At 33.8% G+C, this 17599-nt stretch overlaps 1 protein-coding gene across 7 annotated transcripts in view; it reads right to left on the bottom strand.

Annotated features, from left to right (window-relative positions):
• LOC127943262 (dedicator of cytokinesis protein 3) overlaps positions 1–17599 on the bottom strand; it is a 165251-nt gene that overhangs the window by 90724 nt on the left and 56928 nt on the right. For all 7 annotated transcript variants that reach the window (XR_008149612.1, XM_052539586.1, XM_052539591.1 and 4 more), the window contains exons 4-5: positions 4372–4427; positions 1947–2043 (exon numbers count right to left, since the gene is read on the bottom strand). Coding sequence is in view for 6 of the 7 variants with exons in the window: in XM_052539586.1 (XP_052395546.1) it covers positions 1947–2043; positions 4372–4427 (153 nt within the window). In the remaining variant the exon portion in view is untranslated. The remainder of the gene's footprint in view (positions 1–1946; positions 2044–4371; positions 4428–17599) is intronic.

Genomic DNA, 17599 nt, shown 5'->3' with positions numbered 1-17599 from the left:
TAAAAATCATTTATTTTTGTGTTTCTTAAATATTTTGTGAACTTTCTTAACATATACTTCAATTCACAATCAATGAGTTTTAAGAATTGTTCGGAAACTTTCTTGCGTAAACTATTAAACATGCACTTCATACATTTGTGATAATAGAGTTTTATGAAGTGTTCGTAAACTTTCTTGAATAAACTATCAAACGTGTGCTTCATAAATTCGCAATAATTAAATTTTTTTTATTGTCCGTAAACTTTTTTGAGTAAACTATCAAACGTGTGCTTCATAAAATTGCATTAATTATTATTTTTTTTATTGTTCGTAAACTTTTTTGAGAAAACTATCAAAAGTGTGCTTTATAAATGTGCAATTATTAAATTGTATGAATTGCTCATAAATGCATATGTATAATATAAACTTATTTATATATTATATAATATATAATACTGAAAGGGGGGTGAAATGCTATTTCATGCAAACTGAGTTTTTTACACTGTTAAAGAGTTGGATTCCCATGCTAAACATGGACAAAGTTTCAAAAATTAAGTTGTACGTTTGAAGTTCCCAAAATACTCCTTCCGGTTTGTCACAAGTTTCGGAAAGTTTTTTCGAGTATGGCTCTGTGTGACGTTAGATGGAGCGGAATTTCCTTATATGGGTCCTGACGCACTTCTGCCGGAAGAGCGCGCGCTCCCGTAGAGCAGAGCACTGAGAGCACAACAGACTTCACTGATCAGAGCGAGAGCGTCGAGAAATGTCACAAAAGGAGTGTGTTTTTGGTTGCCAGGGCAAGACAACCCTGCACAGATTACATTAAGGGACCAGTGGATGGAGTTTATTTTTACAGAGCATCAACGGAGTTGTTCAAGTGTTTTTGTTTGTTCCCTGCATTTCGAAGATGTTTGTTTTACAAACAAGGCCCAGTTTGACGCTGGATTTGCGTATCGTTTATTTCTTAAGGATGATGCAGTCCCAACGAAAAAGGGTCACGATCGTGTGTTGGAACCGCATGTGATGAGTAAAACTGCTTAAAATATCTCTGCCTCCTTGTAAGTGCATCCGCCTCCCATCTGAGACCCGGGTTCGAGCCCCGCTCAGAGCGAGTGGTTGCTGCTGCTGCTCTCACAGCTGTCACAGCTTCCAAACGCTCTCAACGCAAAAGCCTACTGGCGCTCGTGATTCTTTAGCTCCGCCCACACGTCACGCCTCCAGACGCTCGTGTTTTTCCGGTAAAAATCGGTACAGACTATCTTTCTATTATGAATATAATAAAACTAAAGACTTTTTGGAGTTATGAAGGATGCAGTACTACTCTATAGGTACTCAAGATTAACAGGATATTGAGTGAAAACGAGCATTTCACCCCCCCTTTAAATGTATATTTTGCTAATACTTATGTGTATTTAAATGTCTGAAATTTAAAATAAGCATTATGTGGTCGAGAACACTGAATAGCTCAAAAGTAGATTTGAATTTAGCAGGTGATCATTTGACGCACCAATTATACAATTCATAATTATACAAATTTGATGCAATTACAATACAATTCATAAAAAAGTTGATACATTTTTTTCTTCTTTTGTTTAATCAATAGTTTGTTGATGCATTTTTATGTAAATTATCAAACAATTTGCACAGAAACTTATTTACTAGTGGCCTGTTCACCAAAAACTCATTCTTGCATTCAGTCTGTGTTATTTTTTACTTGTTGTTCTATGTTTACATGTGTCTATGTCTATGTCTATGTCTTTAGCCATATCTCCTTCAAAACCACATATTAATGAAATATTGGACAAAACACACTCAAACTGTCTACTAGATTTAGCAAAGGCGGTTCCACGACTGAAGGTGCTATAATCCAGCCTCCCGAGTGATATTTGTTGTTGTAGCACAGGAAGGCCTCTCCCCCCCACAGCGGAGTGAAGATGGAGGATCCCATCAGAAGGTACAGTACTCACCACATACAGCTGCTTCCACAGGACGGACCACTCCTGCAGCGTAGAGGTGACCTCCGTAATGATGGGGTCCTCCAGCGGGACCACTGTCTCATATTGCCTGCACAGAAACAACAAACATTGACCAGAGGTTAGTGTGATTACAGTCCAAAGAGTGAATACACATGATTTTTATTAAAAAATTAAATTATTTTGTTTGTATGTACAGTATGTTTGTTCATCATTCACAAACATAATTAGTAGTAATGGATAACTATATTTGAATAATAAAACATACAAATTAATTCATTCATTCATCAAATAAATAAATAATTTTATTTATCTCATTCATTCACAAAAGTAGAAACAATTAAGGATTACTATTTTAAATAAAATAATCAAAATAACTAAACTCTCTCTTTCTCTCTATTCAACCATCCATAATACTCAGAAATAGTTAGTTGTAATGAATTCCTACTATATGTAAATTAAAAAATATTTTAAAAATAACCAAAATATTGTATTTATTTGTGCATAAATAATATTTATGTATTTATGTATTTACATAAACAAAATATATTTACTATAGACTATATTTAAAATAAAACAATAACAAATTTATTTGTCTGTTTGTTTTTAAATGAACTGATGCAGAAAACAACAAACACTGAGCAAAGGTTAGTTTGATTACCCCCCAAAAAGTAGTTTTACTACTTTTACTATTTTTACTACTTTTACTTTTACTATACTTTTACTACTTATATATATATATATATATATATATATATATATATATATATATATATATATATAAAATATCATTAATAACAATTTATGTATAAATAATATTCAATTATATATTAAATAAGAGCATACTGTACGTAGAGCTCTCAGCATAAACCAATAAACCAATATCTTGTCTCTTTAACTCTTCCTCTCTTTAGCTCTTTTATCTCTCCATATTGTTATACATGCATCAGGCCTCATTGTCCTTCCACTGTCCTTCTCTGACACACGGTGGAAACAGATTGATCTCATTGTTCTGCTTTATCATCACATGTGTCCAAAGTAACAGCTTTCAGAGGCATTCCTCCTAGTTTTGAGATTTCTGATGAGATGCTATAATTTGATCCTGGGACACGGCTGGACATGGAGCGCAGAGCCCCCTTCCTGTTACAGAAGCTACAGTAGGCAACAAAACCACAGCACCGGAGCTATTTACATGGGCAAGTCTCAAATCTTTTCAGCTGGTGGAGAACTTCAACAGTAAAAATGGGTTGTGGATCACCTAAAACCCAAATAAGGTGACCCCACCTACCATTAATACATGAAAATATGATCCATAGTTTTAAGTGATTTAGATATTACCCTTTGAATACCAATTCAAGTTTGGGGTCAGTGAAATCCATTGAATTGATCAAAGGTGACAGTCAACAATTCACAATGTTACAAAAGATTCTATTTCAAATAAAAGCTGTTCTTTGAACTTTGAAGATTCCTGAAAAAAAATCCTGTATCACTGTTTCCACAAAAATATGATGCACTACAACTGTTTTCAACATTAAATATTAATCAGTAACAATTACTAAGCACTAAATAAGCATATTAGAATAAAAGATTATGTGACGGGACAAAATTTAGCTTTCGATCACAGAAATAAATTACATTTTAAAATATATTACAGTAGTAAAAAGGTATTTTAAATTAAACTGTATTTCACAATATTACAGCTTTTACCATATTTTTGAACAAACAAATACAGCCTTGGTTAGCAGAAGAAACTTAGAGACCCCAAACCTTTAAATGGTACTGGAAAACTAAAATACATACGGAGAACCAAGCATGATGACTTAAAATTGATGTTGAAGTAAAACTTTTAATTTGACTTTATCACAAAGTGCACTTCTTGAAATTGCATTTAAGTGTATTGAGAAACAGTCATGACAATGTATCTCTTCAAGTGCACTTTCATTTCATTAATATTATATTATCTCCAAGTACAGCTTTTTAATGAATTTATTTATTGATTTTTAAGATTTAAAGTGCACTACAAGTTCACATACAATACTTCTTTTTATTTTTCTCAAGGGAAGACCTAACCTTTCTGATTATCCATTCACTCAAATATCCCTAAAAAAAAACATTCAGTACATGAAGCATTTGAATCCCAGGAGCTGATGGTCTCACGTCACACAAAGCTTCATATCTGAAGCTAATATTTGATAAAGAGAAATGGGAGTAAGAGATCTTCCAAAAGATGAAACCTCAGCCTTTCAGACATTAGAGGAAACTCATGAGCCAGCAGGAGAGGAGAAAGGGGAATCGGAGGATTGAGATAAATAAATACATAAAACGTTTCTCTTCCATCCATCTCTCTCCCTGTCGCCTTTTCTCGTCCAACCCATTCGTTCTCTACTGAGGGAGCATGAGTCAGTATAAAGACACTTACCCCCTGTTCGTGACGACTGCCTTCTTCAAGTGAACGTAGCCGGCTGGGAAGATCCCCTGTGAACCAAAAGAGAAGAACGTTACATTTCTGTTTCTGTGACCGTACGCCTCCATGAAGACGGTGAACGAGTGGACGCGTCTCTGTGAATGTGAACGAGGAGAAGACGATTCCTGTGGCCCTGCTAGACACAGATCATGTCATAATCTTAGCTTGTTGTGCTCATAGTGCTCGAGGCTGAGTCGACCTCAGGAAGTTCCCTCTTCCTCGACTAGATGTGTCAAAGCCCGAGAAGCATCTCTGGAGAAGAGAAGTAGTTTTTATCAGACTGCTCAAACTTGATCGGTGTAGAGAGTGCAGTGGGAATAAGGACAGCTGAATATTAACCATCAGGACTTAAAGAGATCACTCAGCCAAAAATAATGACTGTTTATGACTTTCTTCAGAGGAAAACAAAGGAAGAAATGTGAAACAAAAATGTTTTGTTTTGTTAATATGTTTTGTGTCATGTTTTAGATGAAATTCAGTGTTTCTAAATGTTGTTTTGAACCACAATGACTTGTTTTGTTTTGCCTCATGTTTGGTGTATACAATGTTTCAGTGTTGTTTTGTACCCCAATGACTCACCCTATATGAAACAAAAACATTTTTGAAACATTGTTTTTCAAAATATCTTCTTTGGTGTTCTGCAGAAAATTAAAAGTTGTCTTTAACAAATACAAACCAAAAAAAATTTTTTTTGGCCCTAATAAATTTCAATAAATGTATATATTATATAAAAATTGACAGACAATTGTTAGTATCCAGTACAATCTATACAATTAATGTGAATAGTTGAGATAATTTGGAAAAATTTGATGAAAAATGTTTACATTTGTGTAAAACTACTGAATTTTGGCACATCTGAGCACAGTTAGCGACTCTATAATCTGTTGTGAAACCGTTACGCAGACCTGTGAAATTTCCATTGCCCTTTTTCTCAGAACTTAAGCTAAGAAACAAGTTACTTGACCAAAAGTCTCCATTTGATTTTTATTTATTATCGTTGCTGGCTAGGCGAAACATCTCAGATATACTGCATACACTGAGACATTGATCTCAGAAAGAGATCTCGCTTGTGATTGGAGTCTTGAACTCCATGAACTACATTAGCTATCTGACTTAAACTACATTAACTTGATGACTGAAATTAACACATGCATGGTTCCTGACCAGAAAACAAGACACTCTTCAAACCCTTCCAGTCAATAACTGCAACTCAGAAGAACACTACCAAATCTCAAGAGCAATTTATTTCATCAGGCAAACGGTGTAAAGCTCTCAATTTTCTCAACTGATCAATTGAAGGGATTTAGGGCGTCTAAAAAAAAAAAACTGAGTTTAGCACAAAGCAAGTACATCCCACACAAACATCTCAACTGGAGAATCCAGATGGTGGAGCTTCTTGCCACATACAGTTGTAGCCTAATTTTCTTCGCTGTTCGCTTTCAAAGGTCAGATTAATTAGTAATTTAGGACACCAAATGCTCTCGAACAAACCTCCATCTGTGGAGGAAGGATTGCATGTGCAAGGATGACAAACCGGCATATGTTAGTATTCATGAGATGGGTGGTCACTCGCTAACCGCTGCTTTCAGTCAGACATGAAGACCTCCTGTTGTCTGAGGAGAGCTTTTTTCATGATGATACTTTAAAATATGTATTTGTTTTCATATAAAAGTGATGGGGTTTTGTAGCATTATGGTAATGACAGTTGTGTAAAATGTGCTTCATTGTCATGAAAAAAAAGGCAGTACAACAATTATAATCATGTTACTTTAAAGTTTAAATATTGCTTATTTACATTTTTCACATAAAAGTGATGAGATTTGGTTCTTAACTGTCATAAAAAATGCATACAAATAAAAATCATAAAAGCCAGTACAATAATTATAACCATGATACTTTAAAATGTTTTTATTTATTTTTATTTATTTGTTTTTATTTATTTTGTTTGTTTTCACATAAAAGTGATGCAATTTAGTTGCCTTACAGCAATGACAGCTGTGTAAAATGTGCTTCATTTTCATAAAAAAAATATTTAGAAAAAGTATACATTTCAAAAGGCAGCACAACAAATGATGCTGTTCAATGTATTTTTATTTATTTTATTTTTTTTACATACAAGTGCAACAATTACAGTATAATCATTCAATCATCCTTTTTTTTTATTTATATTTATATTATATTTATTTTCACATAAATGTGAGGAGATTTTATTGCATTATGGTAATGACAGTTTCCAAAATATGCTTCACTATCATGAAAACAAAATAGTATTAAAATAATCCCACAATTTTTTGGCTTCCAATTAATCCAATTAATATATTTATAGTATTAATATACTGTATATATATATATATATATATATATATATATATATATATATATATATATATATATGTATGTATGTATGTATGTATGTATGTATGTATATATGTATATATATATATATATATATATATATATATATATATATATATATATATATATATATTAAATAAAAAGTAGTTTGTAATTCAAAACAGGACACAGGAATGTAACAATAACTGTAACAAAAGAAAATGTATTAAGAGAAGAGAAAACTTGTCTTTGGTTTGATCAGTAATTCAAGCTGAAGAGGTGGTGTGTGGCATTTCCAGACTGTATGAATCACGCGCTGATACACAGAAGGACTCTAGCATTGTCATTCTGTCCTGCGTTCAGCATCCGCTTTGGAGGCAGATAATAAAGCTGTTCTATATGAGCTGAACTCAGAAGGGGATGTTACTGTAGGCCTGAGGCGGCACAGATGTGTGTGTGTGTGTGTTTGTGTGTGTGTGGACACATCATCTCCATCTGTTGAAACTCGTGTTATCACTATGTGCGTCTGGCAGAAGCCTCCAGTTTGTTTTATTATTTTATCATGAGCACCAGATCTGAGTGATGGAAATAAAGTAGCATGTGTCATGAAGGACAGGAGCGATGAGAGCTGAGTCAGCAAGAAACGCTTTAAAGGACAGTGATTAAACTTGACTTACAACACAGTTAAATTAAACACTATAAACACAATAATATAATATAATATAATATAATATAATATAATATAATATAATATAATATAATATAATATAATATATTACCTAGAAATAAAATATTTTTATTGTCCTTTTATTCAAATTTATTTATCTATTTAATATATATGCCTATATAATAAAATAAAATACTCATTCAACAAGACATTTTAAATGTCATTCATTTAATTTCTCCGAATGGTTAAACTATGGGTCATTTTATTGGCTGAACCACTGACTGAAGTTTCCTGAAACTTATCTTTGGTCAGCACTGTTTAGTGTAGAAACTCAAACAGTTATTTCTGTTTCATAGTTAATAAAAGCTGTAAGTGCTTGCTAAACTTCTGTTGTGTGACTAATAGGCTTTAAATCTGTCAGACTGATGTGGATCAGGGAATTTATGCTGCATTTCATCAAAATGACAAATCTTTCAACCTAACTATGGATTTATTCTATATTGCCCAACAATCAGAAGATTACAAAACAGCATGATAAATAAACAAACATTCGTTTTATCATTTAGGAACATTTTTGTGTAATTGAGCTTCCAAGTAGTAAATCCACCTTCAAGTGTCGTTCTACTGTGCTTTTCCAAGTTGGAAGTTGGTAAATCAAGCCATTCAGGTCTTAATAAGGCATTCAAGGCTTATAAAATCAACATTTACATCCATATCAGTATGTGAGCAGTTCTTCTTTGTAATCTTGATTTGGCAGGGTTCTGAATGTTTAACTACCAAGTTCACTCAACCAAAAGCTAGCACCCAAATCCAAACCATTTAGCCATGGGATTAAACCCCTGGCTTGGACATTACTAGCTCCACATATAAAGTGCTTCACAATCATGACACACTGAAGATTTCTCTGGATATCTCCTAACAAACAAATGACAAAATACACATTTGATATATTTCTGAATAAACCAACACACTCCTAGCTTGCAGAGTGTGAGTTTATGAAATACACTTTGACGTTTTTCGTCAAATCCTCAAAATGAGACTTAACTTTTAATTATTAAATGCATTTTATTAAATATTTCACACAATATTAACTGAAAAGACATATTCAAAGAATGAAAGTAAAGAAAAAAGTAAAAAAAAAAACCATAACCATAACAACTTGCATGCTAACTAGCTGAACAGCTAAGCAAAACGACATTCTTTTAAGAAAATGTACTTGAGAAGTGAGTTAGTGTAAGATAATAACACTCTTTTCGAAACTGTCCATTTAAGTGCTAAAGTGAGTCTCTCAATTTTTAGGAGTACACTAGAATATCCATTAGCATCAGAGCTAATGTTTTGATGGTTTAACCCTTGTGAAAAAGAAGTACACTTCAGCACACTTACAAAAAAAAAAAACAGTAATTATTATTGAAATAATATACCTTTAAATAATTTTCTTGAGTGTGAACTGAATGTTTTTGACAAATAACACTTACAATAAAATGAAAATGTATTACAGTTAAAATGTAAAATAAATGCAATTAGTTTAACATTTTTAAGTGCATGCTTATATGCAATTAACTCCGTTGTCTTTGAAATATGGTAAAAAAGAAATTCTGCCAAATGTACTGATTTATGGTAAACTACCGTAAAATATACTTTAATGTAATATCCACTGAAACATATATGTCATGTATTTACAAAATCCATGTCACTTGCACTGTACGTGGACCCTCATGTATGTGTAAAAAACTAAATATTCTTTAGGCTTTATGCACCTCAGCGTGGTGGTCTTGCATAAATGTTTCTGAAATGTTCTGATATACATAACATCCAATTTTCATATATTCACTCCATACACATACAGTATATCCATGGCAGGTAGAGTTTTTATAATGTGACAGCAACTATCTTCCACCAGGTGAGCCGTGTAGTATCGGTAAGACCGCTGACCTGTAACTAACAGCTCCGCTCTCAGTTAGAGGACCGAACAAAGATGAGTGTGCTTCCCTTTCCTCGCTCCCAGCAGCCTAATGCTCGTTTAGCAGAAAAGGTCAACGCCGAGCCAAATAAGAATAGCAATCATGCTGCAAGCGGATAAAGCGCGAAGCCAACGAGGGAAAGAAATACAGCGGGCAGCTTCCACATGTTAGAATCATTCCTGACAGCAATTGTGCTCTTGATAATGCTCACATTTGTTTGCTTAAAGAAATCCAAATGGACTATTTACTTTCTTAATAAATGTTCCAGGTATTCATGCGCATGATTTATCAGTCCATGTTATTCCCAAGAATGTTTTCATAAAGTTTCATCAAAACGTAATAACTTTGGCTGGCTCCTAAATAACTTTTGGGCTGAAAATAATATTAAACATTAATATCATAGCCCGCTATCCTCAGTCCAATAAAATGAAGCCTTGCCCTACATTATTTCCCACTGAACGTTCAGTTTATTTGTTTATTTGTTATACACAAGTGATAATTTAGAAATGTTCTACATCCTTTGTCTCTGAAAATTGTGCATCTCATATTTTGGTTTGGCGGCTCAATGCAAGGAATATTCCATGTATGTTTCTCAACTTTGAGTTTCGGAGTAAAAACTTCTAACTAACATGTCAATGCCAGTTTGTACTCACATGGCACATGCTTAGTATTAATATTTTGGGGAGCAGATGATTTGAGCTGGATTAAGCTCCTCTCTAAACATATTCAGTGATGAAGGTGAACCTTGATTATATTTGCCTATAAACTCTCAAAAATACTCTCAAAAGTATTGGATTCCCCTGAGAAACTTGGTGTTCTCTTGCAAAACATTTGAGTTCTGTCACAAAAGTATTATGCTTTGCATTAATGTGCGTTCGTTTGCAAAATTATTGTTTCCCCAAGAAACTAAGTTCACTCTCAAAAGTATTGCGTTTCCCAGAGAAACTTTTCATTTGCTTGCAAAACATTTGCGGTGTTTCATTCAAGTGTTGTTTTCCGTGAGAAACTCGCAAAAGTATTGCGTTACCCAGAGAAGCTTTGCATTCGTCCACAAAACATTCATCTTCAAATGCAAAAGTATTGTGTTTCTTCAAAAAAAAAAGTGCATTTACTCGCAAAAGTATTGCGTTTCCCAGAGAAACTTTTAATTTGCTTGCAAAACATTTGCGGTGTTTCATTCAAGTGTTGTTTTCCGTGAGAAACTCTCAAAAGTATTGCGTTACCCAGAGAAACTTTGCATTCGTCCACACAACATTCATCTTCAAATGCAAAAGTATTGCGTTTCCCAGAGAAACTTTTAATTTGCTTGCAAAACATTTGCGGTGTTTCATTCAAGTGTTGTTTTCCGTGAGAAACTCGCAAAAGTATTGCGTTACCCAGAGAAACTTTGCATTCGTCCACACAACATTCATCTTCAAATGCAAAAGTATTGTGTTTCTTCGAGAAACTTTGCGTTTACTTGCAAAAGTATTGCGTTTCCCAGAGAAACTTTGTATTCTCTTGTAAAACATTTGCACTCTCTTGTAAAAGTATTGTGATCCCCCAAGAAACCTTTGCAAATGTTTTGTGCAGTTATTACTGTCTCACAATAAATATGGCATTCACTTACAAACCATTTGCATTCTCTCAAAGTATTATTTCTCATAAAAGTATTGTGCAAAAAGGTTTTGCGAGAAGCATTAAAAAATTATTCCACTACCATGTCCTTTTGGGAACTGTATGTTAGAGACTCTGGTGTAGATTCAAATAATTTGAAACATGAGTAGTAAACATAAGTAAAAAAAAAAAAATTGTATTTTCATGTATATTCATGCCTGAACTACTGACCTATGTTTGTAAAGAGTTGTTAAATAAAGTTACCAAAATAAATGAAAACTAAAGGAACCAAAAATAGCGTAACAGCCAAAAAAAAGCTAAAGGAAGCAAGATCTGTGTCTGACCTCTAGAGATGCTTTTATAAAGATGATGACAAGGCAGAGACACCAATATGTCAGGTTTAAATTCGTCTGGGTAACAAAGCTATCTTTCCCTTCCCTCATTCATCTTGATAGAAAGGCAGGTTTTTGTGTGAAGGTCTGTCTATCAGACCCTCTCCCCTCTGTTACCCCTCTTGACCTCTCTCCCTGTGCGGTGCAGGTTGCCATGAGGAGTAATGATCTGGTCTAATCGGCCGGAATTTCTCTCCGGAGACACATCCCACTGTGGCCTGGATTCTGGAAAAGAAACTCTTATTCTGTGCGAAAGAACGTCCCAGATTTCAGTGTGGAAAGTCTAAAAACCTGCCATGTCAGTATTGTTGTGTTACCGCTGATGATAACGTTTTTCTTCTAGAAACTGTTCTGAACCATGAAGCAAAACAAATATTGAGATTGATCAGATCATAGTATATAAATTATACTGCATATATTTAAGTTTATATCAATATATTACCCAACACTATTGTTCCAAAGTTTTGTGTTAAAAAGTATTGAGGATGGTTGGTTGAAATAATGCTTTTATTCAGCAAAAATGTATTGAATTGATCAAAAGTGACAGTAAAGACATTTATAATGTTAAGAAAGATTTTTTTTTTTTCAAATAAAATAAAAATGTTATTTCTGAACTTTCTATCTGTTTTTTTTTTTTCAAAGGGATTATGTGATAATGAAGACTGGTGTAATGATACTGAAAATACAGGTTTGCATCAGAGGAATGCATGTTACAATATACTTAAGTAGATAATATTTTAAATATTATTTAACAATATTCCGTTTTTGTTTTTTTGTTTTTTTTTTACTGTATTTTTGGTCAAATAAATGCAGCTCTATTGATCATGAGACCTCTTTTCAAAACCTAAAAATCTAATCAACAACAACAACAACAACAACAAACAAAATGAACTGTAGTAAACAAATATAGAAGATCTTTGTAGGTGTATATGGCTTGCCGTTACTTCCATTTGGACTGCCAGTTCTCGGGAGTTCAAAATACTTGATTTCAAAGTGTTTCCAAGCAATTCAATCACTCGCTCAATCCAAAGGAGAGTGCAAATAAACACTTCCCACACTCCATCTTTTGTTGGAGTTTGCACAATAGAGAAAAAAAACAGACATAGTTGCAGCATTTGAATGAAAACTGTGTAATTTAACAAAAAATGCCCTGGGAAAGCTGTCATTGTATCACAAGTATGTTTTGTCTTTTTATCAGTACTTTTAGTCAAGTACCAACTACACAGGCTTTCAGAAATCTGTCAAAAAATGTCAATCAACAACTCCCATAAATCTAACAGGCAGCTTGTTTTCTCTTCTTTAAAGCAGCTAAATATGTCACATCTTTTTTTTTTTTTTTTCACAAGATATTGTGCGGTAAGGCAGCATTCAAACTGAATTAATGTTAGATGTCATGACAATTTGATAGCAACTCCAAGGTCATGGGTTCGATTCCCAGAAAATGCACGAACTGATCAAATGTATACAGTAAATACTTTGGATGAAACTGGCTTTCAAAAACATACATGTAAATGTAATGCAACTAAACTATGTAATGGCTTTGAATATTCAAAAATGTTTGCACCAGAACCTTTGTCATTTTCAAAAAAAAAAAAAAAAAAAAAGTCAAATGTCACTCATCTAGTCTTTACTTCGTAGTATTTCTCTCTGATGAACCAATCCATAAATAATGCAAACAAATCTGTCTGTGATTGAATGATCTGACCTCTCCTCAAGTTAATTCTCATTCTCTTTCTCTCTTCTCTCGTTTCCATCAGCAGAAAGCAGGTTGAGACACATTTCTGATGTTCCCCTGCGGACTCTGTGGTGTCTGTGAGTAGGCAGACCAGAGTGGGTGGATAATTTCTGATGAAAATAATTAGTCGGGGGAGAGATTTAAAATAGTGAGGGCATAGTGAAGCCAAACAAACAAACAATCACTCACCACGCAAACACTCACAAGACAGTAGCAGAGCTCAAATACCTGTGTAAAGAACTGTGTAGAGCTCTGTAAATGGCGTACTAATTACATAGAGATTTTAAATTGTAACAAACAATTTAAGATCTCTTGAAAGCATCCGATATATTAAGTACATCACCAAAGACATCTGATTTGCATGAAAGTTTTACAAAATAAAGAGACAGGGATACTGTGAGTTCTTTTTTTAAAATGTTTCAAATGTGTTGCATCTGAACGATTTTTACACAAAAATAGCTTTACGAACTTTACAATTTACACAAAAAATACATCTGTTAATGCTGCATAATGCAAAAAAAGAAAAGAAAAAAAAGAAACTACATGATAATGGTTTAAGTTTAAATTTTTGTTACAGAGCGAAACAGTTTTATAAGAATAGTTTTGAAAACTTTACAATTTACACCAAAATTCATTCTGTAAATTGTGTGGGAACTGTTTGATGTGACTTTATGCGAAATTGTTTTAAAAACAAACATCGTAAAACAGTTTACATAAAAAATTAAATAAAATCAAACTAAAATTCTTATTTGTGCTGCACAACGAGAATGAGTTTGAGAACAGTTTTACAAACTTTACAGTTTACACCAAAATGTTCCTGCACTGAAAGATTGCCACTATTTGTGCAAAAGTTATTTACAAAAATGAACACCAAAATTTGGTTTGGACACATGTTGTAAAATGGCTTATGTAAATATTATTTCATGAACAATTAAAATGAAAAGTCATATTTGTGCTGCACAACAAGACAGTTTACATATGATCTTCACAATTACACCAAAATGTATTTTGTAAACTAATGCTGCATGATGCAATATTTTATGCAATGATGGTTTTAGGAACAATTTAAATCTGAATTTATATTTGTGCTAGACAACAAGTAGTATTTTAAAATCTATACAGTTTATGGCAATGTTTGTGCTTTAAACAAATGTATCGGCACTGTGTGATGCAACAATTTATGCAAGATGATTTTACAAACAATTTATACAACAAGTCATTCTTTGTCTCAAATGAGAAACACCATTGGAAATTTTAAGTGTCATACGACTGTAAATATAAAATAAAAAAACAAACAGGGAAAAACCATGAGCAGCTTGGGTGGCAAGCGTTCCTCGCAGCTCCAGGTAATGGCATGAGTTTCCCAGCTCATTCACACTGTGAGTACAACCCTGTGGTTCTCACAGCGCAAGCTTGGCACATGAATTCAGCAACAGGTGCCAGCCCAGTGTCACCTCTACAGAAGATTAGCAAGTATTGGCCGTGGAGTACACTGCTCTGGAATCCGCATACAGTGGGCATCACGGGCACCTCCGGCGGGCACTTTGAGGTCTTGCCACGGGGCATGCACACACACAGTGAACACAAAGGCATCCCTATGGATTCTCACCTCGAGTAAAGTGTCAACTGGCATGCAGAGTGGCACACCTGCGCCAAACGGATGGCCATAATCAGATATATGCATCAACATATTAATTCAGTAACAGATATGATATGCATAGGCTATGTATATCTTCAATATGTAGTCTATATATTAAATCTAATAAAATTGACAAAAACACAAATATCTGTAAAAAAAACTGTAAGCAAACTATGAACTGTAAAAATAAAGCAAATTATGCATATATCATGCTAAAATAACACTGTTTATTGAATGAAATGTATGCATTTAGTGACGCTTTTATCCAAAGCGACTTACAAAGCACTAAATTTTGACCTAATATGTGTTCCCTGGGAATCGAATCAACAACCTGTTGGGCTTCCAATGCAATGCTCTTCAACTTGAGCCACAGGAACACTTAATCAACATTCAGATTTTTTTAACAATATCATGTCAAATCAAACTATTGCACTAAATATCATTCTTTGTTTTTAAATGGTCTTACCAAACTAACCTCACAGTATCTGGCAGGTGACTGTTCTATTGCAAACTCACAGCATTCGCATCAAAACAATGCTCCTGTTCATTCACACATGTGATTTCATTGCACTTTCATTTTCTACACTGAACATTTTGCCCGAAGCTCTTTATCTGTGAAGGTTTGGATGAGGGCTTCTTCATAGTTTAGCCATAGTTCTTTAAAGGTCACCACATATATATACACAATTCCTCATTTGTCCTTGCAACGTAAACTTTACTCACATAAAAGAAAATTATTGAGAAATGTCAGCTACTAGATATGGATCTGGCAGAATGTGACATATATTTGAATAGCGCGACCCAATAATAAGGCTTGAGACTGATACTCACTTTAAACTGTAAGAAATGTATTACATCTAGGGATGTCCCGATCCGATCCACGATATCGGTATCGTGCAGATACTGACCCAGAACGCTAGATCGGAGATCGGAGGGGAGAAAAAAATATGATCCGATACCGATCCAACACAAGCCATGGGAAAATCTATCTTAAACCATCGCCTAAATGCTTGAATATTAGCATTTCCCTTGCTGCGACATCCAGTTAAGCGCGCAGCCTGTTACGTGATAACAGTAGTGGCCAATTAAAGTCGCATGAGGATAAAAGTTTGCTAACTTACAGAATAGCCATGTCAGCGGTATGGAAGTATTTTAACCTTAAAGAGGAAGAAAGTCCAACAGTCGAATGAGCCGTTTTCCATTTGAGCCCCTGCCCGTTTGAGGTCCGACGCTAAAGTGCCCTCGGTCTGCGACTTCTACCGAGGGAAGGGGTGTGCAATATGAAGATTCTTGATCATGGACAATAAAAATTTCGCCATGATCTGCTTTTGAAGAAAGAATTTTGGTGCTGTTCTGACATTTTTTTTTTTTTTTTCTGAGCACACTCAAAGCGTGCGAATGAAAACGAAAGACCCTTCAAACAGCGCCTGATCACTGAACTAAGTTATGCTTTGTGTTAATACCATCAAAAAACACAAGGTTTATGTATAGTTGGTTATGTCTAAAATGAAAGTAGACAACTGAAATAAAAGGATGCATGTCTGTATATTAGATGTGTGCAGGTCTCAAAGGGACAGTAGGCAACATGCTGTGTCGGCTGTAATAAAAGGGATAGTTCACCCTAAAATGTCATTTCTGTCATTGTTTATTCACTCACATGTTGTCCCAAACCTACAGTATATTAATTTCTTTCTTGTGCTGCACACAGAAGAAGATATTTTGAAGAAGCTGATAACCAAACAGTTGCTGGTCCACATTGACTTTGATAGTAGGGGGAAAATACTCTGGAAGTTACTGTGAACCAGCAACTGTTTGGTTTTCCACCTTCTTCAAAATAGTGTTTATGTTTAGCAGAAGAAGAAAAACTCATTTAGGTTTAAAACTATTTTTGTGGGGGTACATGAAGTACATTTTTGGGTGAATTATTCCTTTAATGTTAATAAAAAAACAAACACAAAGAGAAAAATCACTCAATACTCGAGTGAAAAACTTTAAAACGGTTGCTTCAATAGGATCAATGTATATTGTGTTTTATTTTGACTTGTTCATTCAATCTTTTTGAATGCTCCTGCTAAATACTGTAGTATCTGAAAAACATTATTTATTTTTATTTGTGTATAATGTGTATTTGTAATGTGTATCTCTATTTTATTTTTTATTATTTTTTATTATCAAAGATATAATAATGACAAAGATTTTTATCTTCTCCCACTTTGGCCTAAACTTTTTCATATTTTGTTACTTTAATGTAACAAGCTTTGTCTTTTTTATAGGGATATTAGTTTGGCTATAATGCTCAAACTGCTTGCAAAATAGAAAAACCAACACGACAAACGATCATGATAAAATCGTGAAATTTCTAAAAAAGTTTTTTTTTTTTTTTTTTTTTTTTGCTCACCCGAACAAACAAATACACCCTACCCATCACCCAACCATGCTGCTGTTTAAATTGTTTTAACTTTAAACCTGTCGGTAGCTTTAAGTACTGAAGTACCTGTATTTTTATTGATTTATTTATATTTATTTTTGTAGTGTTTGAAAAAAGGCTGGCAGTCTTTCTTAATCAGTTGTTGTTGTGGACTATATACTGGATAAGTATTTGTTCTCTATTGGAGTGAGATGTTTTAAATGGCTAATTGAGCAAAGTGCTTCCATTTATGTTATTATTATTATTATTATTAGTTCAAGAATAAAATAAAAATATTGTATTTATATCAGAATCGGCAAATAGCCAAAGGTGCAGCATCGGTATCGGTATCGGTATCAGAAGTTTAAAAGTGGGATCGGGACATCCCTAATTACAACAGCTGAAGCTCTGTTTAATATGGCTCTGATGTCTTATGTGGTGATTCCCAA

The sequence above is a fragment of the Carassius gibelio genome, chromosome A22 (assembly GCF_023724105.1).
Source record: "Carassius gibelio isolate Cgi1373 ecotype wild population from Czech Republic chromosome A22, carGib1.2-hapl.c, whole genome shotgun sequence".
Lineage (NCBI taxonomy): Eukaryota > Metazoa > Chordata > Actinopteri > Cypriniformes > Cyprinidae > Carassius > Carassius gibelio.
The sequence above is the reverse complement of the archived record's forward strand: the minus strand, read 5'-3'. Positions and strand labels throughout refer to the sequence as shown.